Genomic DNA, 26,142 nt, shown 5'->3' on the forward strand with positions numbered 1-26,142 from the left:
CCTTGGTTTTCTAGCTGGAACTTGTCTTTGGGGTTTCTTAGGATGTTAGCTATTTTTTGGTCAGTGCCGAAGGCTATCCTGATATTGTGTTTGTGGAGAATTTTGCTGATTTTGTCTGTGGTGCTTTTGATGTAGGGGAGGAGTGTGATACCTTTGTCTTGTTCTGTGTCTTGTTTTTTGGGGGGTATCTCTTTTCAGATTAGATTGGTGATAGTGTTTCTTTGGAATCCGTTGGAAATTAATACGTTAGTGAGAGTGTGTAGTTCTGTTCTCAGGTGGTCTTTGTCAGCTAGGTGTTTGGTTCTGGAGATGAGGGCCTTGGCTACGGAGTTGATCTGTGCAAGGTGGTGATGGGATTGTGCATTTAGGTAGCGGTTGGTGTGTGTTTTTTTCTGGTAGATTGTGTGTCCTAGGGAGCCATTGGTTTTTTTGTAAATTAGGACATCCAGGAAGGGAAGTTGGTTGTTGGTTTCTGTTTCCATGGTGAATTGTATTTTGGGGTATAGGTTGTTAAGATGTGTGAGGAAGTTGTCCAGTTTTTCTTTCCCATGGTGGCCAAATTACGAAAGTGTCATCTACATATCTGAGCCAGAGTTTGGGTTTGTGTTTGGATTTGTCTAGAGCGTTGATTTCAAAGTCTTCCATGTATAGGCTTGCTATGACGGGTGAGAGGGGTGATCCCATGGGTGCTCCTTCTATCTGTTTGTATCTTTGACACATGCCAAGAACACAGACCCAGACCCCAAACTCGAAGCCAGACTAAAACCCAGAATGCTACATCACAGCCACCCGCTCAGGATATCACATCGGGAAACTCAGGAAATTGCACCACAAGAACTCAAGAAATTGCAACACAGCATATGACCCAGGATACCACAGCACAAGACCAAGGATACCACAGCAATAAATCTCACAAGGTCATCACACAACCCATTAACCAAGCCGGGCTAATGGAAGAGGAGGCTAATGGAAGAGATCAAAACACAAATGACCCAGGAGATTACAACGCAGGACCCAGGATACCACAACAAAAGAACTCGCAAGCCCTCACACAACCCATTACCCAAGCCGTTAAAACACAAGAGGCTAATGGAAAAAAGATCACTACAAAGCAAACGACCCAGGAGATTACAGCACAAGATCCAGGATATCTCCACAACAAAACTCACAAGGCCATCACACAGCCCATTATACCAACATCACCTCCATCAACCAATCAAGAGGCAGCAGCGCAGCCAACCAGCCCAGCACACCAGCCCCCACCACCAGTATTTAGAGAGACAGCAACTCCAATCACACACTGCTTGCACTGGCACAAAGCCGAAAGCACCAGCCTGAGGATGGCGAGTGGGACCTTGCTGAAACATCGCCAAGATACTCTTAATCTTACACGGGAAAAGACCCGAACACACCTAGGCCTACATACCTATACCCGTGAAAATCTACGAAAACAAATATATATATATATATATATATATATATATATATATATATATATATATATATATATATATATATATATGCATGCATGCATACATACATACATATATAATATTGCTATTTCTATCCTCTCTCTGTCTCTCTCTGTATGTGTGTGTACACATGAATACATTGGACAGAAATAGCAGTATTTTATTTATTTCCACAACCACTTTCTTAAGACAGCCTTGTTAGTGATCATATTTTATGGACAGGAAACAAATGGCTAGTTCACATTAGAAACTATGACATGTAGCGCTCAATATTTTAAGACCTTTCTAAACATTTTAAAGAACCCTTTATGAAATGTACTATATTTCAGAAGATTATCAAAATATGAAATCGGTAGTTGCCATTAAAGCTTTCCATACCTTGCCAAAGCAGCTTTTATTGCAAGAATAATGACTAGATTTCTCCAGCTCTGTGGTTAATGGGAGCCAGGAAAAGATAGGTATTTTCACAGATAGCTACCCAAAATTTGCAAATTTTCAGCAAGAACGAAAGCATCCAACATTAGAACAGAAGAACAGAGAGCAAGACTAGAATTGGAAGGGATCTTGGAGATCTTCTAGTTCAGGAATCGCCAACCTTTTGGACCTCAAGGACCAACTCATAATTTTAAATCTCAGGGACCACTAATATGAATTTTAACTGATGGTGGCTTGCTGACATTGATGGGAAAGAAAGAGAAAAAGAGAGATCTGATCTAACCTGTCTCTCCCTCTTCCTCTCTCTCTCACACACACAAACATACAGAGGCAGGGGTGGGATTCAGTTATTAACCTGTTATGTGAGTGTGGCCTAATTTGTGGGTGTTGCTTGGTGGCCATGTAACTGGCTGGGCATGGCTAGTATGTAAATATTATAAATATGTAAATATTTTTTTGTAAAGAAAGAGTAACTTTTACCCAAAATCAGGCAAAGCAGGCAGGCAGATTGAGTTGCTCACAGAATCACAGATTCACTCAGAGATCTACCATTCTGCCATTGGCTACCTGAGTCTATCACATAAAATTTGCTTGCAAGCAAACTCATAAAATTAACTCACAACACACCATGTATGTAAATATTGATTTATTTATTTTTAAAGAGCAACTTTTACCCAAAATCAGGCAAACCAGGCAGGCAGATTGAGTTGCTCACAGAATCAGATTCACTCACAGATCTATCTATCTGCCATCGACTACCGGATTCTGCACTGAATAGAAACTTCAGTCCTAAGGAAGCAGAGCCGAAGATCTAAAGATTAGCTAGAAAGCAAGAAATCCAACGATTTCCTGCTTTCTAGGTAATCTAAATCTCCCAACACAGCAGAACAGCTGATGGGGGGGGGGGGGGGGAAAAATAGCAACTTAGCAGACAAGTTTGCCAGGTAAGGAGTAAGTGGGTTCCCGCAGGCCATGTGGGCGGCACAGCCTTGTGTACCTGCGCAGCCTGGATTAATTGCTTTGAGGGGGGTGCTCTGGGGGTGACATTTCTCTGCAGACCACCAAAATTTTCTCACGTTGGCGACCACTGTTCTAGTTCAACCTCCTGCCCGTGAGAGGAGATCCTGTACCATTCCAGATAAATGGCTGCCCGGACTCTTCTTGAAAACCTCCAGTGATGGAGTTTGCAAATCACACACGAACCTCATTGAAGTGAATAGACCATTTTAGAATAGACACTTAGTTTTTTAGTGGTAAAGATGGAAATATTGGTAGAAATATTGCTAAATGGTACTAGACTATGTAAAATTTTGATTTTTCCCTTCTTTCTTAAGTCATGTCCGATACTAAAGAGCCTGCCTTATAGCCTTATAATCCCTGCAGTTTTCTTAGCAAGGTTTTTCAGAAGTGGTTTGCCCTTGCCTCCCTCCTAGGACTGAGAGAAAGTGATTAGTCCAAGGTCACCCAGCTGGTTGTGTGATTAAGGTGGGACTAGAACTCATTCTCTCCCAATTTCTAGCCTGATGCCTCAACCACCACATGAAACCGGTTCTCAAAGGTTTTGAATACAATAGTATTAAAATTATTAATGCCACACATTTGTCAAACCCCTTGAATTAAAGCTGAAAGTCTTCACTTGTTCAGTGGTTCATTTCAAATTCAATGTGGGGATGCCAAATAAATTATCGTTGTCAAAAATATACATGAACCTGACTGTATGTATATTTTCAGGTGATTAATCTAATGTTATAGGCCATGTTAGAAAATATATATACAGTATTCTAAACAGTACTCTGCTGTGCATTGCTGTTTAGTCTCTTTACATTGCTCTTTCCCTATATTGATCATGAAAACAATAAAATAATGGATTATCTAATCTTTCAGCATTAAGAACAGTGAGCTGAATATGTGCTCCGTATGATGAACAAAATTTTACACTTAGAATAAAATCCTGTGCAGTATCATAAAATGAAGATAAAGGTTAGAGCTATATATTTTATCTTGCATAGCATTGTCGTCTCAATTTAGCTACCAAGCATAAATAACTTAAAGGCTTGTTTATTTTCCAAAAGCAGCAAAATGACCAAATGGTTTTAATATCTGCTGGGAATCTTTTCAAATTGTTTGTACATCTAAGTTATAAAATAATGAAAAAGAAGCAATTATTTTAGAAACAATTATTTGTAAAAGCTATGTAAACAAGCATGAAAAAGTATACAGAATAACACAAAGAAATTGCTACTAGTAAGTCATACAGATGTGCTAGATCAAATGCCATTAATATTACTAATGAATTCTTGTTATTTCCTCTCTTATGATGGTAAATTGCTAACTTCATCTTTAGCAAACATCACATCATTGCTCTTTATGTGGGGAAGTATGTTCAGAGTCTTTCAATGAGATAGAAGTTTCATTTTCTTTAGACGCCATTTCCGATTTGGTTGCATCTTCAATTGGACTCAATGTAGCTGTGCTCTTAAGCTGCTCTTGATCATCATTAAGGCCATCAATATCCTCCAAGAACACTGTCCCATCTTCTTTTTTGTGAGAGACAGAAGGCATAGATCTCAAATGCTCTTCCTCATCACTAATGAAATCATCTAAAAAAGCCACTTTATCTTCTTTTCTGTGAGGAAAATGCTCCAACTGTTTAGAGTCTGACCTTTCCCTTCTCACAGATTGTTCTGGCACGGTTAGCTCTTGTGCAGCCCTTACCCCAGTTGTAATCTCAGCTTCATCCTCCTCTTCCTCATATTCATCTAAGAAAGCCACTCCATCTTCTTTTCTGTGAGGAAAACGCTCCAACTGTTTAGAATCTGACCTTTCCCTTCTCACAAATTGTTCTGGCACGGTTAGCTCTTGTGCAGCCCTTACCCCAGTTGTAATCTCAGCTTCATCCTCCTCTTCCTCATATTCATCTAAGAAAGCCACTCCATCTTCTTTTCTGTGAGGAAAACGCTCCAACTGTTTAGAATCTAACCTTTCCCTTCTCACAAATTGTTCTGGCATGGTTAGCTCTTGTACAGCCCTTACCCCAGTTGTAATCGCAGCTTCATCTTCCTCTTCCTCATACTCATCTAAGAAAGCCACTCCATCTTCTTTTCTGTGAGGAAAACGCTCCAACTGTTTAGAGTCTGACCTTTCTCTTCTCACAAATTGTTCTGGCACAGTTAGCTCTTGTGCAGGCTTTGCCCCAGTTGCAATCTCAGCTTCTTCTTCATTTCCCTCATACTCATTCAATACCATAACATCTTCTTTTCTACAAGGTATGGGTAGGTCCTGGGGCATGGTGACTGAAGTTTGACTTTGAAGAGATGCTAATTCTGATTTGGTTAAGTCTTGCTTCCACTCGGCTATATTGTCCTCTTGCTCCTGGAGAACCTTCATATATTCCACAGTACCCACAGAAGTCCTAGGTTCTGATGTCATCTGTGGAGTCACATTCTTACCAGATGTTGCATCTGACTTTAATATGCTTTTAAAGGACTTCATGCTGAATCCTTTTGAATGGCCTGATGTACTTTGTTGAGGAGATACCATAGATTTTGTGAATGAGGAACTAACAGTCTATAAGAAAACAAATAAATATATTATGAAAGACAGTATTAACGATGGCAATTCAACAGCATTCTTCCATTGTGTGAACACAAGTAATCACCTCTTCTTCCCACAAAGTAAATAAACAGACATTGAAGTACATGATAGAAAATCAGTAGATGGGAGAAAATAGGTAAGGAGGAAGTTTATACCAAACACATTTCCTCTTTGTAATCTGAATCCGCATTATGTGTCTAAGATAAAGACGGTGTACATTTGATTTTAAAAGTCTATCATCTATTATCATTATTACTGATCAAATTCCTTTTGAAAACTATAATTTAAATAATCTTCACATTCATTGGCTATAAACCATCCTTCCACATAGCCTTCAATCTCTGCTTTCAGACAATTATAAAATCTATAGAGAGATATCATTATAATTCCCAACATCCTAAATCAGCTTGTAAAAATTGTTATCCCAAACTAAAACCCAAGCCTTACTTTCCTGTAAGCACTTCCTCTCCAAAGATCGTAAATATAAACATTCATTTCTTCCTTGCTAATTATCGCAGCATGAAGCCAAGCATTTTAGAGTGCAGGGGAATGAGGGAAAAGGGCTATAAGATCCAACCTTTTACCCAGCTTCCTCATTAATCAAATCTGGAGACCTTCCCAACCATTTGAAGACCTACCCAACCATACAACTGGAGTCATATCCTTCTGATACTATAAGCAGGAAGGCTGAAGTAAAATTATGCAATAACAGTCACATGATTTTTCATTTAATGACTGAGTTGCTGGTCCCAACTTTAGTCACTAAACAAGAACTACAGTAAGTGTACAGTATTTGAGGCAGATGGGTACTGAGGCCTCAATCTAGACATTCAGATACTATGGATTCAACCGCTTTTAGTATCATTTCCAATGAATTTCTACAGGAAGAGTAATTCTATCAGGCCTCCTTTATGACCATCTGATATTTTTATCAGACTATGTAGTATGTAGCCTTTTCCCAGACAAAAGGGACATAAGCTATTTCAGAGTGGGTTACTTCCTACGACTGGCATTTATTAAAAGGGCCTTCAAGAATCTGAAAGGCAAATAGCAATGAAACTGTATTTTTTATTCTTTGCATTTGTCTAGCAACAAATAAAAATCAATAAAATGACAAAAAAGAAAAAGAGAACAACAGAACTGAGGAGAGGGAAAAATCTCTGGAGAAATGTGTTGCTTGTGGTGCAATTTTAAAAAATTATCTGGAACCACACAAAGGGCAGGGGTCCGTGCCAAAATTTCTACTCTGAGACGTTTAAATGAATCTTCATGTAGCTGGCACATCCTGCTTGAGCAAATCACAAAGACCATGATGATTTTATTTCTCTACCACCTTTCAACAGAAATGCTAATGACATGAAAGGGTCATTGTGATAAAATGTCTATCAAAGATCAGGCTGGTACAGAATTCACACTACCAAAAAAAAAGAAAAAAGAAGAAGAACAAGAAAAAGGCTAAATTTTCTTGTTTAGAGAAAGAAATATCATCAAGCAAAAATATCATCTCCTTACCCCTAATGAAGGACTTGGAGATTGCCAAGGCACTATGGTATTGGTTATTACGCATACAGAAGCATTAATGTAGTTTTTTGTTGCCTGGATTGCTTCTCTTTGCAACCAGGGTATTAAAGCGAGTATGCCAGCTGCTGCAATATTGCAAACCCCGGTTACTACAAAGCCAATAGTATAACTGCCATACATGTCATACATTGCACCTGAAACAAAAATACATTGTTTACTTTTGTGCTTCCTTTCCCAAAACAGAATTTTCTTTCAAATGATACTGTTAGGAATATGAGTCATCTAACAGCTATTTGGGTTAGAAATATATAAACCAGGATAAACATTTTAAAACTGTAACTTTAAGAAAATGCAAAACTGTAATTAGGTGTGGTTTCTCAAACGGCCATGAGGTGGAGCCAGAAACCTGGTTTGTTTAGTCTGAGTCTCAGAAGAGATTGTAAGTATATCTCTGTTTCCTTCTGTTGGAAAGTATTGCCGTTGCTCCATTTCCTCTAATTGACTGATATTACTGGATTTAATGTAAGTCTGATACTGAACTGTTTTTGACACTGGACTTAAGATATTTGGATTATCCCTGGATTGAAAACTGACTGATTTTACCTGTGAATGGCTTTGGACTGCTTATTTTGGACTTTGCTTAAATCTTTATTGAAGTAAAAACCTATATTTACTGTACAGTGTATCTGTGTACTCTGTGTGTATTATTCAAACACACCTCTCAAAAACATCTCCCTGTATGCGTTCATTCTCCTAACGAGGAATTACCTCAACAGATACCATACATTCCAGTATCAAAAAGATTTAAGTATTCACAGCACACACCTTCCTGATCCCAAAAGCTATATAGATGGTCCTTGTTTAACTGTGCTAATTGGAATTGAAAACTCCATCATTTAGCAACATGGGTTTATGTAAAAAAAAAGGTGACTGCTTAGCTGCAGCAGTTCTGGCAGTCCCAGTTGCCATTGTTAAGCAAGAACGGTGTATTTTGTTAAGTGAGAATGTCTTACGATCACAGCTTCTGACTTCCTGCTGGCTTCCCCATTGACTTTGTGAGGAGCAAGCACAGAAATTGTTATTACGTGACTGCAGGATGCTTCAATGGTTGCAAAGTCCCATTGTAACTACCACTTGTTCAGTGCTGTCATTAAGTGCTAAATGAGTGGTCATTAAACAAGGACCACCTATACAGGCATACATAGAAAAGCAAGAAGAAAGTCCCTAGTGACTAATGGACCCAGATAGGTTCCAAAGGGAGTGGCAATTGTTCCTGCTATTGTGCTACAAAGCTCTGGTAGCCTCTTGGAATAAGAACATGACTGAAGCAACCATGGGATCCCGACACTCTATAGAAGAGATAAAGCAAGACAACAGACATCTAATGCTTTGCTGGCATTCAGTGAGGGATGAATTCGAACCTGGAAATGAAATGCTATTAAGACCTAACTAGTGGTGGCAAGTGTGGCAAAGCATCCTTAATTCTCTGTTTGTATTGTGTTTGCAGGTAACTGTCCTGCCACTCTGTTCTGGGTGGGATGAGTCCTCCTGGGCTCCTGAGTGGCTTATAGGGGCTTGGAGAACCTCTTGCAGTGGGGCAATGAGGAGGAATTTGCTCAGCCATCTGCCAGGCAAAGTTGCTCAGGTTCATTCTCAAGTGGACGCTGGCCGTGTTGCAGGACACGTGGAAATACCGAGGAAAGGAGTATTGCTGTTATATGAACAGGTTTGAACATGTCTGAAACAGAGAGTGTCTTTGGGGCTGTAAGCTCAGCCACCTGTTCTTTAAATCCATGTCCCTCTTTGCTGATTAAACTGGTTCAGGGGATTGTGTGAGTAGGTTCTGATGATGGTCAATTTCTCAAGAAGCCAGGCATATATAAGATTTTTGGGGGGGGAGTCATGCATCCATCCTTGCCCTATTTGACCTCTCTGCAGTTTTTGATATCATTGACATGGAGTCCTTCTGGGTTGACTGGGTTGACTGGGGGTGGGTGATATAGTGCTGTTCTAGTTCACTTCATTTTTGCAGGGCTGATTCCAGGTGAGGAGCTAGCTGGGGAGAAGAGATCTGCTTGTCCTACCAAATCTGCCAGAGAAAGCATGCTGCGTGTCCCAACCGTTAAGGAATTAAACTTGGGTCCCGGGCAGGCTGTCCTTGGTGTGCCACTCCCATTATGAGAACTTGATACCCCCAGAAGTGAGGCTAGGCCCATCCCTTTCAATATTCCACAAGTCCCTTGGGACCAGGCTGTACCATCAGAGGCTATTAGTGGACTGGGGAAATCCTATGATTCTATTTTACTGTGGCTAATATCATTCTCCCTGCTTAGGTGTTGTTTTCTTGTTTTGAAAGATGACAGTTTTAAAATATTTATTGGTCTTTCTTTTTAATTCACAGCTGTATACCATACTTGTGAGATCTGCAGGCATACAAATATAATAAATAAGCAAATAAACAAGCAAGCAAGCCTTGGGAAGAGTCAGTTCCTGGACAGATTAGCAATATACTTTTCTCTAGGCTAACAATGTTCAGTTGTACTTTTATAGACAAATCATACTAACTGGATTACCTGCAAAGGGTGGACCAAAACAGCTGATTGCATTGACAGCCATCATAAACCCCCAAGCAATAGGCATTTTCTCTGCTCCCATCAAATCAAATGTAAGGACAGGTAGGAGAACATAGTTTCCTGCATCAAAAAATCCCAAAAGGGAGCAAATGGCTATAAGAGCGCCAAAAGATGTGCAATGAGGAATAATAAAGTAGACCACACCTGAAAAATAAAACATGAAAAAAACATGTTTCAATATGAACAAAATGCATTTATTTACCCTATAATGTAAACTGAGATGGAACAACAATCATCAGGCTTTGCCACTGCTAATTTCCAATATTTTAGTTCTGCTTATCAAAAATTTTGCTTCTCAAGCAGTAGTGAGCTATCTTCCATGCTACATATTAAGGAACTTATGCATTGGTTCCAAGAGCCTAGTGCCTCCTGCTGGAGTACTATAAGGAAGTTAGATTCTCCCAATCTAGAACCCACCTCGTATCAGATTCCATTTCCCTAATTCCAAGTCATCATATTCACCAGTGACTATGGGAACTGGAATTCAAGCCATCTCAAGAATGGCCTGAAGAAGACTTGGCAACAGCTAACTTAAGGCACAGTGTTAACTAGCAGTTGTGCAGATATAACTAGTATGTGCAAGAAGTGATACTCTGATGCTTCTAGGTATAAAACCATAATTTCTCAGGCAAAACACATTCAGAAGCTTACTGTGAAACTTACCAACAGATAATATGGATGCCTGATTAATATAAAGTCGGTCAATATTTTCAATATCACAAATTTTTCCAAACAGAAGAGAACTAATCATGCTGCTTACTCCAAGTCCTACCATAATATAGGATGCTTTTTCCAAAGGAATACCCAAATCACCTGCAAGTTTCATCTGTAAAAAAAAGCAACAGTGATTTTTAACATATTCTGGTGAACACCAGCCATAATTAAGCTAAACTTGTAATTAAGTATAGCCGCAAATCCAGTGACACTTGCTTAAAGATTTATGCAAATAGTCAGCAAAAAATAGATGTGACTGACTGACAATTCAAACATTTCATATTCCTCTCTTGACACTTCTACTTTCATTGGATACATTAGTATTCTTCAATTTGGTGCCTCCTTAATGCATTACCAAAAATCAAACTGAGATGGGACTATGGGATTTGATCCAATATATGAAGAGGGTGCCAAATTTAGGTCCTGAGGCAATGACCCCATGTCTTCTTCAAAAATTATTCCTCAAAAGTAATTGACCAAGTATTATTCAAGTTTTTAAAGTTACTACAATCAAGACTGCAGTTGGTGTATGTGACGCTATTGAAATAAGTTTACTCTTGTTCGCAGTGACCACCTACCTATTATGCACATAGGGCAATCTTACAGCTACTAAAAATAAATCAACGTGGCCCAGATTGGTGTAGCCCTTCTCCAAAATTGAGTTAAGGATGAAAAGACTGGAAAAGATTGAATGCTTAATCACGTGTCTTAAAATATTTAGAACATACAGGTTTTACATATTCTATAACAATAAGCATTCTCAGCCAGAGTTCGCCAACATTTTGTTGTGATTCGCCAGCAGCAGGTGCAGTTGGCATAGGTCTCTGATAGTGAGGACTTGGACGAGGGGTCTTCATGTGATGCAGGAATGGGGCCAGGACTATCGGAGAGCGGGGTGCTGCCTTCAGAGCTTGTAGAGTCTGGTAGCAGTGATGCAGAGAGACCCCGGGGAGCCTGTGCCCAGTGCGCATGCGCACAGGGCTGCTCAAAGGAAAGAGGGCCGCTCCCATAAAGGATAAAAACCAGCCCTCGGGGGATGTGTTCTTTGCAGGAAGCAAAGAAGTTATTTAGACAGAGTCCTGCTTACTCTGGTTTGTTTTTGAAACTTCTGTCGGTGGATACTTAGTCAGTAATTAGTCTTCTGTTCTTGGCAGCCTTTTTGCAACCTTGAAAATGCTTGCTTTTGATATCAGACAATTAGGTTTAACTGTCTCTTGGCTGGGAATGCACTGAATTCAAAGCACAGCATTAAAATAGGTTTGCTTTTATACAGTTTGTGTTTGTTTAATTTGAACAAGGCTTTGTGGCTTTGCAGATCAGCAGGGTGGGAGAAGAGATGGTTCCACATGAGCAGATGGCAAACACATGTACGCAGTTCCATTTGCACGAGCAATGTGCACACGTGCCTGCCGCTCACTTCAAAGGAGTATGCGCATGTACTCGGCCAGTGCGCGTACAAGTGAGGATGTGCATGTGCGTGCACACACTCGCTAGCCATTATCATGGACTGGTTCCAAACCCCTCATGGCCCACTAGTGAGCCATGGCCCACAGGTTGGGGACCCTTGTTCTAAGCTATAACAGAAAAGTCAAAAAAAAAAAGAGATAATGACAACTTACCATATGCACAAAAGGTATGTAGAATCCAAATTTTGCTAATCCAAGAGAAATGACCCATACCTCAAAAATACGATCTTTCCATAAACCTAAATCAACTATAAAGCCTCTTAGTGGCGATGTTTTAAATTTTTCAACTACACTTGGATGAGGTCTATCTTTAAAATACAAAGTAAAAACAAGAGAAATTATTGCTGCTGTTTACACAATGCCCTAGAATACTGATGAATTTCATCAGAAAGCAACAAAATACAAGTTATGTGCAACTCGCATAACATAAAAAGCATATCACAAATGACCACAGGACAGATTTGTGTGATGTTTAACCAATTATTTAGAGGATGATTGCAAATAATGGTTTTATATACCATAAAAACCTATGCTAACATTTCTTGCTCGACATGGCTGGAGCAGATACAGCCATTAGGGAGAATGAGTTCCTTGTACACAAAAAGTTTGCTTTTATCATGAATAGGGACCACACCTTTTTTTTTCTATCCTGGTGCCTACAATTTCCAAAATGCAGCCAGCATGTTGGGTGGGGATGGGTAAAAGGCATAAGAAATGGCCTAGAAAAAACATGAGGAAAAGCCACTACCAAGGCAACAATCAAACAAGTGTGATCCATTCCAAGAAACTAATTTCAGTAATCATCTCAGACACACCCCTCCCTGGTTCACACAAAGATAAAGTGAGGGCAGAACTAAGCACATTGGGAGTTGCGAGGTTTTTTTTTTACTATAGCTCTTCCAATAAATGTAGTTTTAGACCTAAAGCATGTGGCATTGATTTCTTAGTCTAGTCCAGTGGTCACCAACCAGTGGGCCAGGGACCACTGGTGGTCCGTGAGAAAATGTTGGTGGTCTGCAGAGAAATGTCCCCCCCAAAGCAATTAATCCAGGCTGCACGGGAACACAAGGCTGCACCACCCACATGGCCGCCCACGCGCTGGCCCCTACCCTTTGGCCGAGCGCAAACCTTACCTTGAGTAGAGCCATGCAAGCTTTAACTGGAAGGTGAGACCAACGGCAGGGGAGGGAAATCCGCCCCAGGGTGGCTTGCTGACATTGGTGGGAAAGTCAGTCCCATATTCCAGAACTGCAGTAGTCACAGGGCTGGCCATTTGGTCACTAATGGAGGCCCATATATATATATGTATAAATGATGCTCCTCCAATCCATGGAAGGCCGGTGCACCCGGGTGGAGGAGCAGCTGCTCTGGGGTGACCAAAGGGCCAGTCCTGTGACTACGGCAGCTCTGGAACATGGGACCAACTTTCCCACCAACGTCAGCAAGCCACCGTCAGTCAAAATTCAAATTAGTGGTCTGCGGGATTTAAAATTATGAGTTTAATGGTCCCTGAGGTCCAAAAGGTTGGCAACGCTGGTCTAGTCTACTTTACAGGGCTGACTGGATAATGGGAGCTGCAATTTAATTCAGTTTTCCCCAGGTTAAGGACATTTGTTCTAGATATCTGATGTAACTACTTAGTTGCTTTGCATTTGCAATTTGTATTCTTGGAAGCAAACAACATGGGTGATTTAGGAAATGAATTGGGTTGCTTCAGTGAATTCCTAGGCTTCAATTTCTGGGGTGTTAAACTGAAAAGAGTCTTTTTTTTCTAAGCAGGTGTTTACCCAAAATCTTAACAAGTTTACATAAATTTCAAGAATTAAACTGCTGTATTTCCCAGCAGAATGGATTTGTCTTCTATTATCAGGCATACTGATAGGATCTTTCTAAATGAAAGATCCAGCTTTTCTGTTCCCCAAAGTGTCATATAAATTTATTAAATAAAATAAGCAAGTGACAGGTCTTGTGCTGTCCAGACAATATATAGGTAATGGGAATTGAGTTAGTTAAGTTAGAATTGGGAGCTGTCCCCTTAAGGGAATGCCTCATGGTAAATGTAGTTAAGATAAGACCAAAGTTCATGTCATGTGGTCACATCTGTAATCCTGATTGGTCACTGAATTGACCCTTGGTTGGATTGGGGGAGGTTCCTTCACTCTTGCCTGGACTCCAGCAGCATGCTGGTGCCTCATCCCCTTGCTCCTTTGTTATGGGATGAAAGATCACTATTCTTTTACACTATGAAGCCAGCTATGCAAAGAATTGGACATTAGATGGATCTCAATGGAAACGTGAGTTATATTTGAGGATGCCTGGCGAATCAATAAAAGAAACTTTGTATGGAAGCCTTTGTAGAGTTGTCTGTCTGTCTTTATATTCAGCCAGTAATTATAAAAGACAGAACAGTAAAAGAATATTGAGATCTGAAATCCTACAGTAAAAGAATAGTGCTGATCAGAACTCCCTCAGTAAAAGAATGATGTTATATCTGACTTCCTGTGAAGAATAAAAGCAATTTGAATTCCTGTGACAAGAGTAAAAGTATATTGAAATCGGAACTCCCAAGTGAAAGTACAATGCTAATCTGAGTTTCCAGAGTAAAGATATAAAAGTTAATCAGATTGCCTTTGAAAGTCTCTCTCTCTGTCTCTCTCTCTTTCTGAGCAACAAAGTTTTGAAGCCTGTTTGAATTGCTGGGAGAGGCCCGAAATCCCCCATCTCTTCCTGTAGCTCTCCAGTTACTGTCTTCATACCCTTTACAAATGCAGTTGAAAGAAACTAAGTAATCCTTTCTCCTGCCCTAAAAAAACAGAGACACTGCATTTTCTCTAAATCTGGAGTGGCTTTACATTCCTCACTGCTTGTGCCTTCGAGAGGAAGAAGATAATACAGAGGCCCCCTCTAGTCAGTTTATGAGGGTATCCAAGCAACAGGGTCATAAATTCTTTATTGCTGAGCCGTCTCCATAGCAATGGGCCATATACCCAAAGAGAGAAACCAAATCCAGCAAGCAACTTCGACAGGAATACAGCTTGCCGTTTCTCTTTGCTGACAGAGCCAAAAAGATTTTTTCCTTTACTGAAAATTAGAGGTGATCTAAAGTTAAAGAATAACAGCCTGCATTACTCAGCAAAGGGAAATCACTTAATCATAGTTGCCCATGCATTGGACTAAAGTATAACATCCTTTGATTACCTTTCCTCTCAGCATAACTGCCTGCAATTCAGTTTTTCACAGCCCAACTGCTTGTCATTCAACTACTAGCTTGCAGCACCATCTTGTGGTCAAGTAGAGAATTTCACAGGAAATTTCTAAATTCACCTAAAAGCCTGTAGCAACCTCTTGCAACATAACCCCAAGGGTCAAGCACCAATAAGAGGCTAACCTGTGTACTGCACCAGTGTCTTCCAAACCTAGCAAGCACCACTAACAGGCCAACCTGTGTACTGCACCAGTGTCTTCCAGACCTGGCAAAGCACACCTCTAGTGGTCAACTACTGAATTTTACAGAAGTTTCTAAATTCAGCCATGTTAGGAATACAACCTACATTTACTGTACAGTGTATCTGTGTGCTGTGTGTGTATTATTCAAACACTTCTCTCAAATATGTCTCCCTGTATGCGCTCATTCTCCTAAGCCACATGCCTGCAACGCCACCTAGAGTACTGAATTTTACAGAAGTTTCTAAATTCAGCCACACACCTGCAAAGCCATCCTAGTGAAAAAAAAGCAGAATTACACAGAAAACCGCTAAATTTTCCGAAATTCACATTTTGCCAATTTGAAGCATGGCAACATCTTCAACCACAACTGATGTTTCTGATGTAGCAGAGAACTCGAACCTTCCACCCACCCTTGATGTAAATGTGGAGCCTGGTTCCCAAAGCCAGTGTCAGATGTCCAATGTTCTGAAGAGGCTACATTACCTCGGAAAGCCTACAACCTCAGACAGTACAGGAAGCTCACCAAACCCATGAAGTCATGCTTGAGGGAGGATTGGGACAGGCAATATTGCCGCTATGCAGACTCATGGTCGGAGCGGAGATCTCTGAAGCCCCAAAATGCAAGCTGTCCCTCGAGAGAATCTGCACATTGCTAGATGATCTAGATGACCTTTTCGCACGGTAGAGAAACAGATAAAGTAAATTCAAGTCCATCCAGTCAAAGCTGGGTGACCCAAAGCTCCATGAACACATCCAATGCTTTGAGAAGTTAAACAAGGAATGCAAAGACTGCGTTCGGAAGGCAAATACTCCCTCCAGGCTGCACTCCACAACCAGCTACAGCTGGAAGAAATGTCGAGGGAGAGGCTACATCCAACATAGCCTCTCGGTCATGTGTGGCCTCCACTCACTATTCTAAGAAAGCCTTCTCCCTCCATCCCAAGCCAGCTAGATCTCAAGTGGGTTCTAGTGTCTCACAGCAATTCTCTGCTGCTAGCTCTTCCCATCCTTCCAGAGCATCCTCCCGTCGCAGCAACGCATCTAAGGCCTCCAAAGCAGCAAGTTATGCCGACCGAGCTGCAGAAGCTGAAATAGAAGCTGCAACAGCAGACACAGATCTACGTGCAACAGAAGAGGTGACACGGCAGAAGGAGGCAGTAGCAGCTCAAGCAGAAGCCCAGGCCAGCCAACAAGCAGCAATGGCCAAAGCTCAGGCCAAATTGGAGTTGCTCAAACATCAAAGGGAGCATGGGCCACAGCATTACAAAAGGTGGCCAACATCACCTCCCTCAACTTCCACCGTGGAGAGTTGGAAAGAGAGAGTCCAGATAAACATGTCAAGGCCTACATGGTTGAGCAGCACTCGCTACGACACGAGCAGGCAAAACTGGCACAGTTAGTTAGCAGTATCCTAAAACTAGAAGGGGAGAATCTCAACCACAGGCTCTAGATGACAGTCCAAAAAGTGACGTAGTCAGACCTAAAACTCGAGATTCCATTCCTGAAAACAAAAAACCTACACCAAGGTCTCAAGACCTACAGGGCAAGCAACTTAGCCCATCAGTTACTATGAAGATTTCTCAACAGGTAGGCATGCAAGCAGCCACAGTTGCCACACTCAATCCACAGGCAAAAGAGTTCCTGCCACACCCTTCAGGCAACTCTAATGCAGATTTATGGCAAGATGAATGTGGTACCCACACCCGGCAGCAAGACAGTCTACCTGCGCATGTGTTAACGGATCATGAACTCCTCATAAAGTACTCTGAGGAGAACCACGAACCGTCTACAACACATGCCCTCGATCCAGAACGCCATGCCTACAAGGATGCTGACAGCAATAAGCACCCAGCCACTCTACAACCAGACTCTGAGTCAACTCATAAGACAACATAGACAACTCATAACCCTCCCTTGGCCAAGGAGCCTCAGCGTGCCACAGAGGCACCCCTGGAGCCAGTGGTGAGTTTCAATTGCACTGCAGTGTGTGACAACACATTATTCCCTCATTTGTGTCATCAGATCTGCTTAGCCAACATCTACCCCCATGGACGCCCAGAAGAAGCAGTGAAGTTGTGTGTAATAGTGGATAATCAGAGCACTCGCTCACTGGCCAGATCCGCATTCTTCAACCTCTCCGCTGTTCCAAAGGAAGAAATGCACTTCACGATATCAACATACACTGTACCATGAAGCACGGCAGGGAGGAGAGCTACTAGACTCTGTATAGCGTGACGAGGTGGGAGTTGACAGTTCCCACTGCTGCCTATGTTAGAATGGGATGGGATACCAGGTGACCGCAGCCAGATTGCAACACCAGAGGTAAGAAGCAACATACTTCACCTGAAGCACATGGATGGTCACTTTCCTGCTTTAATCCGGTAGCCAAGATTTTGCTCTTGTTGGGAGTAGGTGTACCTGACGCTTTCATTCACACTGAAGTAGTCAAAGGCCCAACAGGCTCCCCATTTGCCTTCAAGACAGTGCTAGGATGGGGGATAACAGGGACAGCCTGCATCGATTGGCTGCAGGCCCCATCCCAGGCAAATGTCTTCAGAACATCTATCCCAAAAGCTTGCCAACACCCCTTGGAACCATTGGAAGCAAGAGTACCTGTCCACCCTACAAGGCCGCCAGAAGTGACCAGCAGACTTTCACCAAGAAGCTCTACACCAGACCGGTCACCGACCTAGTGTTGCTGCAGAGAAAAGCTAAACTTGAAGATTGAACCTCAAGCTTTGCATGCGTTGCTTTGTTTGATGATATATTACTGTTTACTGTTTATCTTAGTTGTATAGTTAATTGATAGTTAGTTAGTAGTGGAATTTATAATTCCAGGTGGGGAGTATGCTGTCCAGACAGTATATAGGTAATGGGAATTGAGTTAGTTAAGTTAGAATTGGGAGCTGTCCCCTTAAGGGAATGCATCATGGTAAATGTAGTTAAGATAAGACCAAAGTTCATGTCATGCGGTCACATCTGTAATCCTGACTGATCACTGAATTGAACCTTGGTTGGGTTGGGGGAGGTTCCTTCACTCTTGCCTGGCCCCCAGCAGCATGCTGGTGCCTCATCCCCTTGCTCCTTCATTATAGGATGAAAGATTCTTTTACACTATGAAGCCAGCTATGCAAAGAATTGGACATTAGATGGATCTTGACGTAAACATGAGTTATATTTGAGGATGCCTGGTGAACCAATAAAAGAAACTTTGTATGGAAGCCTTTATAGAGTTGTCTGTCTGTCTTTATATTCAACCAGTAATTATAAAAGACAGAACAGGTCTCTTTATTGACAATAGCTGAGGTAGACCTTTCCTAAATTCTTATCAACAGAAAACCCAAATTAGATTGCAGGCAGAATGATAAATGAGAATGGTGATAAAGGTAATTTTGGAAGAGTAAACGTTACCAAAAAAATCTATAGTGGAATACCTCTGAGATCTGGGAAACAGATAGATAGATAAGATAAGATAAGATAGATAGATAGATAAGATAAGATAAGATAAGATAAGATAAGATAAGATAAGATAAGATAAGATAGACAGACAGACAGCAAACATTTTGACTTCCTTAAGTTCTAGCTACTGCCAGGCTATATGGGTCTGATCTTGCATTTATATTCAGCTTCTTGAAATAATTTTAGCCTAAAGGAAATCAACTCTGATTCTCCTTTGGAAGGACATATACTGAAGCTGAAGCTCAAATACTTTGGCTACCAAATGAGATGACTCATTGGAGAAGACTCTGATGCTGGGAAAGACTGAAGGCAAAAGAGAAGGGGACAGCAGAGGATGAGTGTCATTGGGCATAGTGAAGACTCCGTGAGACAATGGAGGACAAGAGAAGACACGGAGGTGCTATGGACCATGGGATTACCAAGGGTCAGATGGGATTTAGGGACTGAACAACCTGAAATAATCCCTGACAGACAAATGTCACTACAATCATTGACCAGAATCTGAATTTAATAAAATACATGCTTGTGAAACCTACTTTTACTGCACACTTAAAATGTGTCAAGCTCTTATCTATTCACATGTCTAATGAATTTATGACTTACAAGACATTCATTTTCTATTCTATTCCACATTATTGGCTGCTACATCATACCCACATCCAGATGCAGAAAAAATTGATTTAGATATTACAAGATAAGGGAAACTAAACATATATCTATCTACCTTTTCAAAACAGTCCTGGGAAGGATTTGTAAACCATCCTTCTGAGGTCAGTAAAATGAGGACCCAAATTGTTGAGGGCAATATGCTGTCTCTCTATAAACTGCTTAGAGTGGGCTATAAAGCAGTATCTAAATCTAAATGCTATTGCTATAATTCCATCTATAGTTGATGGTTATATATTATCTTATTAAAGACTTGCCCCAATTTAAATAAAATGAGAAAGGGTCTTTGAAAAATGGTCTATGAAGGGATGCTGTAATAATGTAGGGTCACTTTTTAATTTAAGCAATGCACAATATCTTGTATCTGTTACGTAATTTCCACTTGCTATATGATATTATCCATTGGGGCATTCAGCTTATAACATGCATCCCAGATTGAGATCAAATTGCAAACTTGGTTGCAATAGTTGTAGGGGAATTCAGAAGCCTCAGAAGAATTCTTTGTGTTATTTTGTATTATTATTTTACCTAATATGGATTCCCTTCCCCGCCCTCACATGAAAAAGGAGATAATAAATTTAAAATACCTAAAGCAGTTACATACGTTTTTGAAGAGGCTTGTATGCAAATCCAGCTATAATACATATGGATAGAATTCCACTATATACACGCAAACTATCTCTCCATCCAAGTTTCTGAATTAAATAATATTGAAGTTTATTCTGTACGAAAATTCCTGCAGCTCCTCCGGCCATCACTAATCCAGTGGCAAATGAACGCCTTGTAGTAAAGTAAAGGCTAACCATTATCATACCTACCAAGAAATAACAGTAATTTAAAGTAGTTATTTTATACTGAAGTTCAGTCACACGTTTTATTTAACATGAGAAAGATACCAGGGAAAGGAGAAAGCTTATACATATGGCCATTACTGTTCTTTATTTACAGTTAATGGGGCTTGCTCTCCGTTGCATGTATGCTGGGGTCATTTGCAAGCCAAACTAATTTTAAATCTGATGAATGCAATAACTGGGATTTATACTCCCTTTGTGATTGGTAGGATGAGATTTTATAAATATGCAAAATAAATATGGGCCATTTCCTAGCCTTTCAAATCCAGTTACAGCAAATACCAATGGACTGAAAAGGGCTAAAACAGGCATGTTAAAGTTTCGAGACTTAACAGACCTACTACATTTATTTCAACTTTTAAAAAATCAAATTAAATTCAGGCATTTTGCACCTTTTTTAATATGATGGAAACATCATTCTGGATTTGCAGAAAATAGTAACCCAGGAGTAAATTTTCTAAAGCCTAGTTTAAGATATGGCTGCTCCGCATTCCTTGGACTAAGAAACAAATTAGCTCTGACTGGCAGGTGGAATATTAGATTAGACATGTTAAAAATAATAGTTTGGGCTAGGCTCAACTTAATTTGAAAGGGGTGTAGTGCCAGCTTCAGCTAACATTGGCTCCTTCAGCTTGCAAACAGAGATGAGCACTGCCCCCTGTGGAAATGTCTACCTTTAAAAAAAAGTAGTTTTAATGTGTTTTCTTTACTGGGGTCCGTATTTGCTAAAATGTATATTTTACAGATAACTTTGATTTGCATCAATCTGAATTAATATCTCTTAATGATAAAGAAAAGATATAATCAGTTCTTCATGGAATATAAAAAGCACCTCCAGGTAGAAATTATTTTCTAGCCTTAGCAAATTGTTTTTCCACTGTAAATTACAAATAGAACTTTAACTTTTCATACTACATAGGATGCACTTTCAAAATGTATATCTCCTTTTGATAAAATATCACATTTAGCAAACCAGCTATTTATAAAACTGTTTTAAAATCAAATATTCTATTTGTGCTCAAGTGTTTATTGTGAAATTATTTATATAATGATTTTAAAAAATGTGAAGCTATGTTTAGGCTGTATGTTTTTAACTGAACAAAGCCCAATAAACTATAAAAATAATGAGTATCAGTAGGATTGTACAAGGTACAAAATCTTATTCCCTATTTTTTTTACTATTTTATACATTAGGTTTTTTTTTCCAGTTTTTACAATTTCCAACTCTTTATTTTAGGAAATTAAAATGCATGATACCTTGTTCTATATATGTACTGTTATGAATTATATCTTTCAAAATAAAGAACGCAGTTATTATTTTCTCATGAAAAAGTGCTGCCTATATTATGGCATTATTTTTCTGCCACAAAAGCAAAGCAAAGCAAAAGTACATTTTCAAAACCAGAAGAAATGTGACAAAATATGATTTTATTGTAAAGCGTTACCTGGAGTGTAGGCCAGACTTGATCCTACACCAACAATGATTCCATGAGTGAAAAACAGCATTGGTAAATTATGAGTATATGATGACCACACTAGACCACCTATGGTAACTAGATTTCCAATTAGCGCCACTTTTATAGCTCCATATTTCACCAGAAGTTTTCCAGAAACAGGACCAAATATCATAATGAAAGCATAGCTGATAGATCCAATCCAAGCTTAAAAAGACAAATATATTCAATTAAACATATTAAAAAAACAATAATATCAAATCACTTGTATGTATTATTATGTAAATGACTCTCATTCTTGTGGTTTTCAACAGCACTGACATATAGTTTAAACCATTTGCTTACAGACTGTTAAGCAAGATACAATTATAAACAAAACTGCAGTACAATATATCAAAGCTATGCTGAAAATCTTAATGTAACAATGACCTACCTATCTGTGAGTTACTTGATTTAAAAGTGTCAAGGAGGGGCAGCATGTAAACACCAAAGGCGCTATGAAATCCACCAACAAGCAAGCCGTGAGTAGCAGCAGCTAAGACTACAACCCAGCCCCAGCCCCCATTCGGAGGGGGATGTAAAAAAGAGATATCTTTCCTGATCTCATCCAAAGTACATGTTCTTCTTAACCCCCGTTTTTTCACCATAGCACGAAATTTATTTAAGGTAGGCATGACTGGGAACAAAGAACTGTAGAAACAAAAAAAATGTATTATTAATCTCTCAAATAGAAAAGATTCACCACATACAAGTGGTGTTTGCATTACGACCATGTCAGGAACAGTTCAAACTTGTGACAGTGCTTAACCAGGGGCACTTACAATTGGTCTGCAGAGTTCCGGCCATCGCAGCGTCTCTGCTGCGATTTGGTTACAAGATTGAGATCTGGGTGCTTGGCGGCCGGTTTGCAATTGCAATGTCGCAGCAAGCTGCTGTCATGCTAGTGCAATGTCCAAAGTTTCCTGCTGACTAGGAAAGTAAATGGGGAAGTGAGCAGGAAGTTGGAAATCACTGTTATGTAAGGTCCTTGTTTAATGATCCACAGGGTGGTTTCTTAATGACGGCAACTGGGACTACCCTCCCTCAGCAGGAGTGAAAATGCACCACTGCATTGCTTACCAATAGCAATTCCAATCCTAATTGTCTTCATAATCCAAAAAACTACCTGTACTGCCCACTGGCAAAGCTGGCTTGACTATTTATTTACCGCTTTTCATAAGTTATCTAAGAGATATTACACATGACAATTCCTACAAGCATAATTTCACAATTAATTTTATAAGACTATAAAAATAATTGCATTTATCAGTGAATATTTGACTATTACAGAAGTGCTAGGTGTAAAGGGATTTTTTTTACAAGTGCCTTGTTTCCGTTAATATTGTCAAGCCCCAGAAGAAATGAGGAGATACAGGAAGTTCACATGAGTATAAAGGTTTATTGCAAGCTTACCCTTTCTACAAAAATCTGACCCATTAACAGTCAAGGGAAATAAATAAAAGATAAGAGAAGCATTCAAAGTGGGCTGGACTTAGATCTCTTGTGGGCATGCAAGGACTTTTGTCTTATGATGCATTTGACCTCAGGCTCAGCCTGGTCATCTCTTACAAATATTTCTAACATCAGACAAATGTTCCTGAAGCATACATAGGAGCTAACTAAAATATCTTCTACTTCTATTTGCTAACTTTAAATACTTTAAAATTATAAATTGGTTTTTAATAAAAGCAGAGAATATAATTCTGAGAGAAAACTGTCCCTTAAGAAAGCTGATATTTTTTTCTTAAAATCTATGGATCGATATACTTTTAAATATTTTGTACACACATATACAAGACACAAAGTAGAGTTATTGTGTTAGTATATCAAGGCACTTACCTGACTCAGCTTGTTTACAGAAAAATTATTTATCTTTATTATATATAGAATATCTGTTCAAAGGGGAAAAATACAGAGATTATGAAATGATTCTAGTGCAAATATTGGTTCCTCCTTTTTCTTAAAATTCTTTTTGCCTGAAAACAGATATAAAAAATTATTGAGGGAATAGATTTTATTAAAAACACACAACCACCTTCATTGTCATATTGTCTTACAGTTTAGAAAGATGCAGATAGTAATTTTATGCTCATTTAAAGTGGAAGAAGTAGGGCTATTTAGGCATTAGAAAATAAATTCTTTAGAATATGCCAAGGCTTAACGCAGCATTGGTTTGCAAGTCTTTAAAACAGCTACACTTTATTCTGGAATCATACAGCTGCTGCACAAAAATGCATTTAATTTGAATAAGTGCAGAGTTGCTGCCTTCAAAAATCTGCATAGTATTTTAAAAAGAAATATTGTAGCAGTTTATTGTCTATTTAAAACCAAAATGGGCACCTATTTGAACATAAACATTTAACCTGTGATCTAATTTTATACAACCCCAAACATGTGTTATCTTTTCTTTCCTTTTCCAAGTGATTCATGGAAAAGAAAGAGTACCCACAGGTTCAAACTAGGATGCCTGTCCACCAATTGTAATACTTATATTGTCCACAGTTTCATGTCCTGCACAGCATAGTTTTTAGTGGCATTCAATTCTTTTGTCTACTCATATTTCTCACCCACACATAAAATATTCATAATTTCAGGCATGTTCTTATACAAACCTGCAAGCAATCTTTATTACTAAAAAGTAAATTGACAGTCCTACAACCATTACATCAAAAATTAGCAATTGTAGAACATGTTTTTGAATATTCAAAATAACTTCTGTCCAACAATAAAATCAGTCAAATTCTCTGATTTAGAACATAGAATGAAGTTGGAAGAGACTTTGAAGGTCTATCTAGCCCAACCTCCTGTTCAAGGCAGATCTTAATTTACCTAATGAATGCATTTTATAGGTGCTCAAAAGCATCTTGTTTCTGTTTTCTGAATATGCTACCAGTTTAAAAGTATTGTGTAAATAATCAACTGAACCTACTTCGTTTCGTTTCTACCCAAAGTATAGGAATAATCTTTTAACAAATGTTAACAATCCAAAGGTGCTGTTTTCAACTGGACTTTGTTTTTCCTTGAACAACAAAGTTACGTATCTCATCCAAAAGGCTTCTTCAGTTCTGACCATGAATGAGAAAGCAAAACATCCCTCAAGGAAAAAACAAAATCCAGTTGCTTTTTGGAAAAGCACCTCTGGGACAACCAAGATCTGAGAATCTCCAAAGCCATTAAGTGTTAACAACAGGATTTCTTAAATAACACAGGTTTAAGTAACGCCAAAACCTCTCTGGGGCGAAATCAGTTCAAAGTTGAGTTTCTCCATAAATGTGCTTCAGAGGAAGAGCGTGAATCCTGCGCGAGACAATATCATACCAAGTCCAATTCAGTTCGCATCTTGTTCCTCCTCCCATACTGCGTGCCTGTCTTAATACCTTCCTTTTCGTTATGCCCTACGATAATGCCACCGCTACTCTCCTCTTCAAGCTATTACGTATCCCTCCTTTTCCCAACAGTTAGCCTAGACAACGGTGGGTCACCTCATTATTATGGGATACAGCCTCCCTGCGAAGCTCGGGTCTCCCACCGCCCACACTTACACTCCTTTCACCTAGCCCAGCCTCCAAATGCCCCCCTCCCCTCCCCAAAGCGGAAGGACGCTGACTCTGAAAAAGACCACGGCTCCAGTAAAGGAAAGCGAAAGCTTTGTGACGTGTGACGTATGATGTAAGAACGCTCCTGAAAAGTGGGGTGGGGTGGGGTTGGGTGGGGTAGGAGAGCGTTGAACTTAAGGCGCCCCGCAGTTCCATATCGGAGGCAGCAGGAATAGAGCGGGAAACTGTGAAGGGCGGGGCTTCTCCTTGGATGGGCGGCAGTTTTTGTTCTGAGTCCAACGAGGCCGGGCGTTACAAAGCACTGAAGTGGAAGCGAAAAAGCGACCACCGTCTATATGGAGATTCTCAGTCCTCCAGGTCATGGTTGTCCTAAAGGAGTTTTTATTTCAAGAGGCAACTGGACTTTCTGGGTTTTTTGTTTTGTTTGTTTTTCTTTGAAGACGTTTCGCTTCTCGTCCAAGAAATGAGCTTGAAGCAGCTTCTTTGGATGAGAAGCGAAACTTCTTCAAAGAAAAAGAAGCAAAAACCACCACCACCAGAACGTCCAGTTGCCTCTTGAAAAAGGTCCTTTGGGGAAAGCAACCACCATTCCCCGACGAGGCTCATTTTGTGGAGGTAGCTTATATTTTGTGGAGGTAGCTTGGCTTCAGTAGCATTCAGGCGTAGTTAAAAACAAAAAAAGGCTGTCGGAACGGCGAAACATCCGTGAATGGCGGTTTTGAAAGCTGCCTTTCAATTTTCAGCCGGCGCGAAATTGCAAGGTCGGAGTGACCCCTTATAAAATCCGTCCCTTTCCAGGCGGTGATGCTGCCGCTGCGACCATATCGAGCCTTC

The 26,142-nt window shown here is 39.9% G+C and overlaps 1 protein-coding gene across 2 annotated transcripts; it reads right to left on the reverse strand.

The window, feature by feature from the left end:
* Positions 1 to 3,949: 3,949 nt before the first annotated feature.
* LOC113439231 (uncharacterized) lies at positions 3,950 to 25,303 on the reverse strand. 2 transcript variants are annotated; one of them, XM_087938430.1, is made up of 10 exons: positions 25,070 to 25,303; positions 23,591 to 23,643; positions 22,146 to 22,402; positions 21,704 to 21,919; positions 20,012 to 20,221; positions 11,989 to 12,143; positions 10,319 to 10,481; positions 9,596 to 9,799; positions 7,014 to 7,216; positions 3,950 to 5,474 (listed from the first exon to the last, which is right to left on the reverse strand). In XM_087938430.1, exons 3-10 carry the CDS (start codon positions 22,384 to 22,386, stop codon positions 4,263 to 4,265), a joined length of 2,604 nt encoding a protein of 867 aa, XP_087794556.1. In that variant the 5' UTR covers positions 22,387 to 22,402; positions 23,591 to 23,643; positions 25,070 to 25,303; the 3' UTR covers positions 3,950 to 4,262. The 2 variants fall into 2 exon arrangements, with proteins under 2 accessions (XP_087794556.1, XP_087794551.1); XM_087938425.1 differs by lacking the exons at positions 23,591 to 23,643; positions 25,070 to 25,303 and adding an exon at positions 22,534 to 22,690.
* Between the last annotated feature and the right edge of the window lie 839 nt (positions 25,304 to 26,142).

The sequence above is a fragment of the Pseudonaja textilis genome, chromosome 1, assembly GCF_049901715.1.
Source record: "Pseudonaja textilis isolate UNSWEBS1 chromosome 1, rPseTex1.2, whole genome shotgun sequence".
NCBI lineage: Eukaryota > Metazoa > Chordata > Lepidosauria > Squamata > Elapidae > Pseudonaja > Pseudonaja textilis.